This window comes from Cyprinodon variegatus, unplaced genomic scaffold, assembly GCF_000732505.1.
Source record: "Cyprinodon variegatus isolate N-32 unplaced genomic scaffold, C_variegatus-1.0 Scaffold82, whole genome shotgun sequence".
Classification (NCBI taxonomy): domain Eukaryota; kingdom Metazoa; phylum Chordata; class Actinopteri; order Cyprinodontiformes; family Cyprinodontidae; genus Cyprinodon; species Cyprinodon variegatus.
Window position 1 is genome coordinate 347,254 of NW_015150535.1, and position 998 is coordinate 348,251.

Genomic DNA, 998 nt, shown 5'->3' on the forward strand with positions numbered 1-998 from the left:
GTTTTGACTAGTTTTTATGTTTGATTCTTTTGGATTTTTGGACTCCTGATTTGATGCTTGTTTGGACTTCATTTACATTTTTGGATTTTTGGATAACCTGCCTTTGTTTTCATTTTCCCTTTTTAATTAAATCTAAAGAAATTCACCTCTGCCTTCCTGCCTCTGCTTTTGGGTCAACACTCCATAACCAAATTCTGACACAATCCAGAAAACTCTCTGTCTGTTAGAGGATGGGCGGATCGATCTTAGGATCGACACCAACGCTGGCATTGATATTGAACAATATTGGTTTAGCAAGATCGATACTTTTTATTCTCTTTGCAATAACTGCAGCAGATTCTCTAGTTTCCCCGCCTGTGTCACAGCATTTTGTTGCTCCCCCCTCCTCTCTCGTCACCAGCATGCAGGCTCAGCCTGGCCTGCACACTCAGCTCTCTGTTCACTCGACACATAAACAACCGCGCAGTGCTCCTCAGATGCTGGAGCAGAAAAAGATGAAGAAGAGGGAACGAAGCACCATTTAGCTATATTTCAATGCCCTAGATTAAACAACAGGAAGATTTATGGTTTGTAAAAAGCCGGTTAAATGCAGTGGAAACACAACAAGTTTATGTAAGCACATGGAAAAACCATGAGCAAGAAAACACTGAGCTACAGAGACAGAGAGAGGAGAGAAAACTTCGCTCGTTGCTCCGACAGACCCTCGACCCTGATCGACGTTTTTAGAATTAAAGCAACGAGCAAGTTCACACAATACAAACAAAATTAGATAAGGAAAGATAAGAAGAAAGATATTATATAGGAGGTAGATTAGGAAAAAACACTATAAACAGAATATTATTAAGACTATTATTATTTACTTGTAACAATAGAATAAAAATCACAAAATCACCGAAAGGTCAGCAGTTGCATGATACATGAAGTTTAAGTATAAAAATTATCGGTATCGAAACGTTCATTGGCTTCCTGTTAAATCCAGAATAGAATTTAAAATCCTC

General features: G+C 38.5%; 1 protein-coding gene across 1 annotated transcript in view; it reads left to right on the forward strand.

Moving 5' to 3' along the window:
• mamdc2 (MAM domain containing 2) overlaps positions 1–998 on the forward strand; it is a 37,501-nt gene that overhangs the window by 19,292 nt on the left and 17,211 nt on the right. The window contains exon 6 of the mRNA XM_015373173.1: positions 401–465. Coding sequence (XP_015228659.1) covers positions 401–465 — 65 coding nt within the window. The remainder of the gene's footprint in view (positions 1–400; positions 466–998) is intronic.